The sequence below is a fragment of the Impatiens glandulifera genome, chromosome 6 (genome assembly GCF_907164915.1).
Source record: "Impatiens glandulifera chromosome 6, dImpGla2.1, whole genome shotgun sequence".
NCBI classification, from domain to species: Eukaryota; Viridiplantae; Streptophyta; class Magnoliopsida; order Ericales; family Balsaminaceae; genus Impatiens; species Impatiens glandulifera.
Genome location: NC_061867.1, coordinates 56226202 through 56227489, shown reverse-complemented (window position 1 = coordinate 56227489; position 1288 = coordinate 56226202). Strand labels below are relative to the sequence as shown.

Here is a 1288-nt window from a genome sequence, read left to right as displayed (position 1 = left end):
TTGTTGAAATTCTGAAAATGGAGAAGATGATAAAACACTAGAGCTTAGGGAAATATCGTGTGCTCGGTGTTTTAGTTTGTCCTCATCGACAAGTTATGCCTTATGAATATAGTTCACTTTTACCCTCAGTTTATTATCACTTAAGCGTTATTTACCCTTAACTTTTATTCTAGTTTGTCTATATGATTTCTTATGCTTTATTTTTCTTTTCTTTCAAAGTTTACTATGCAACTTAATCATGCATTCTAATTGAAATTATGGGCTTATGGATTTTGGAGATCCCGCACCGGGTAAAATTGTTAATGAAACGGGCAGTGGCAGTTTCCAAAGAGGTGTGAGAGAGAATAATTGTGGTGGTTACGGAAGAGGAAACTGGGTCAAGTCTAGTCCTCATGGTTGGTGGGTCGTGGGTCGATGGGTCCAATGAGGAACCGACCGGGTGGAATAAGGGGAAGAGGTATGATGGGTGGATATGGACCAGGACCACCTTCAATGCATGCTCAAGCGATGATGGGTCAAGTATACGACCACCTCAGTTATGGTGCCCCCATGGGGCGGATGGGCGGTTATGTAGGATACCCCGGTGGTCCAACTGCTCCATTTTCTCGGATTTTATCATCTTTCCCACCTATGGGTAATGTAGGTCTTCTCGGGGTTGCGCCTCACGGGAACCCGACTTTTTCGGGTGGGGCATGCTAATGGGTATGGTTCCGTCAACTATGGTGACCCGAATATGGGAATGTGGGTCGACCCGACTATGTCTGGGTGGGGCGGAGATGATTATGGTGGTGGAAGAGCTGGTGGGGAAAATTCTAGTTATGGAGAAGAAGCGGCAGAGAGTTGGCAGATTCCAGCGAAGGAGAAAGTAGTAGTTCCTCCCTAGGCAAAGGATTGGTCTAGATCTACTGAACGACGATATAGGGATGAAAGGGAGAAGGATAATGAACATGAAAATGACTTTTCTGAGAGAAGACATGGTGGTAGTGATATGGAAAGGGATCGGGATTGTCTAGGTGAAAGATCTCGAGATCGTGACAGGAACATGGATCGAGAAAGAGAAAAGGAACATGAGAGAGGAGATAGGCATAGAAGAGACGATATGGAGAGACATGACAATAGTAGTATTATGTACAAAGAAAGGGAGTCTGAACGCGGTGGCGATAACGATGATGAATGGAAAAAGAGTAGTCGATTAACAAGGCCGCAAAGTAAGTGTAGGATGAGTCATGAGGATGATCAAAGGTCGTCAAGATCTCAGGACACTAATTATGCTAAGAGGCGACATTAA

The 1288-nt window shown here is 44.4% G+C and overlaps 1 protein-coding gene across 1 annotated transcript; it reads left to right on the top strand.

Moving 5' to 3' along the window:
* Positions 1 to 698: 698 nt before the first annotated feature.
* On the top strand, positions 699 to 1288 carry LOC124943963 (splicing factor U2af large subunit B-like). The gene is made up of 2 exons (XM_047484417.1): positions 699 to 865; positions 922 to 1288. The coding sequence occupies exons 1-2, from the start codon at positions 699 to 701 to the stop codon at positions 1286 to 1288; spliced, it is 534 nt and encodes a 177-aa protein (XP_047340373.1).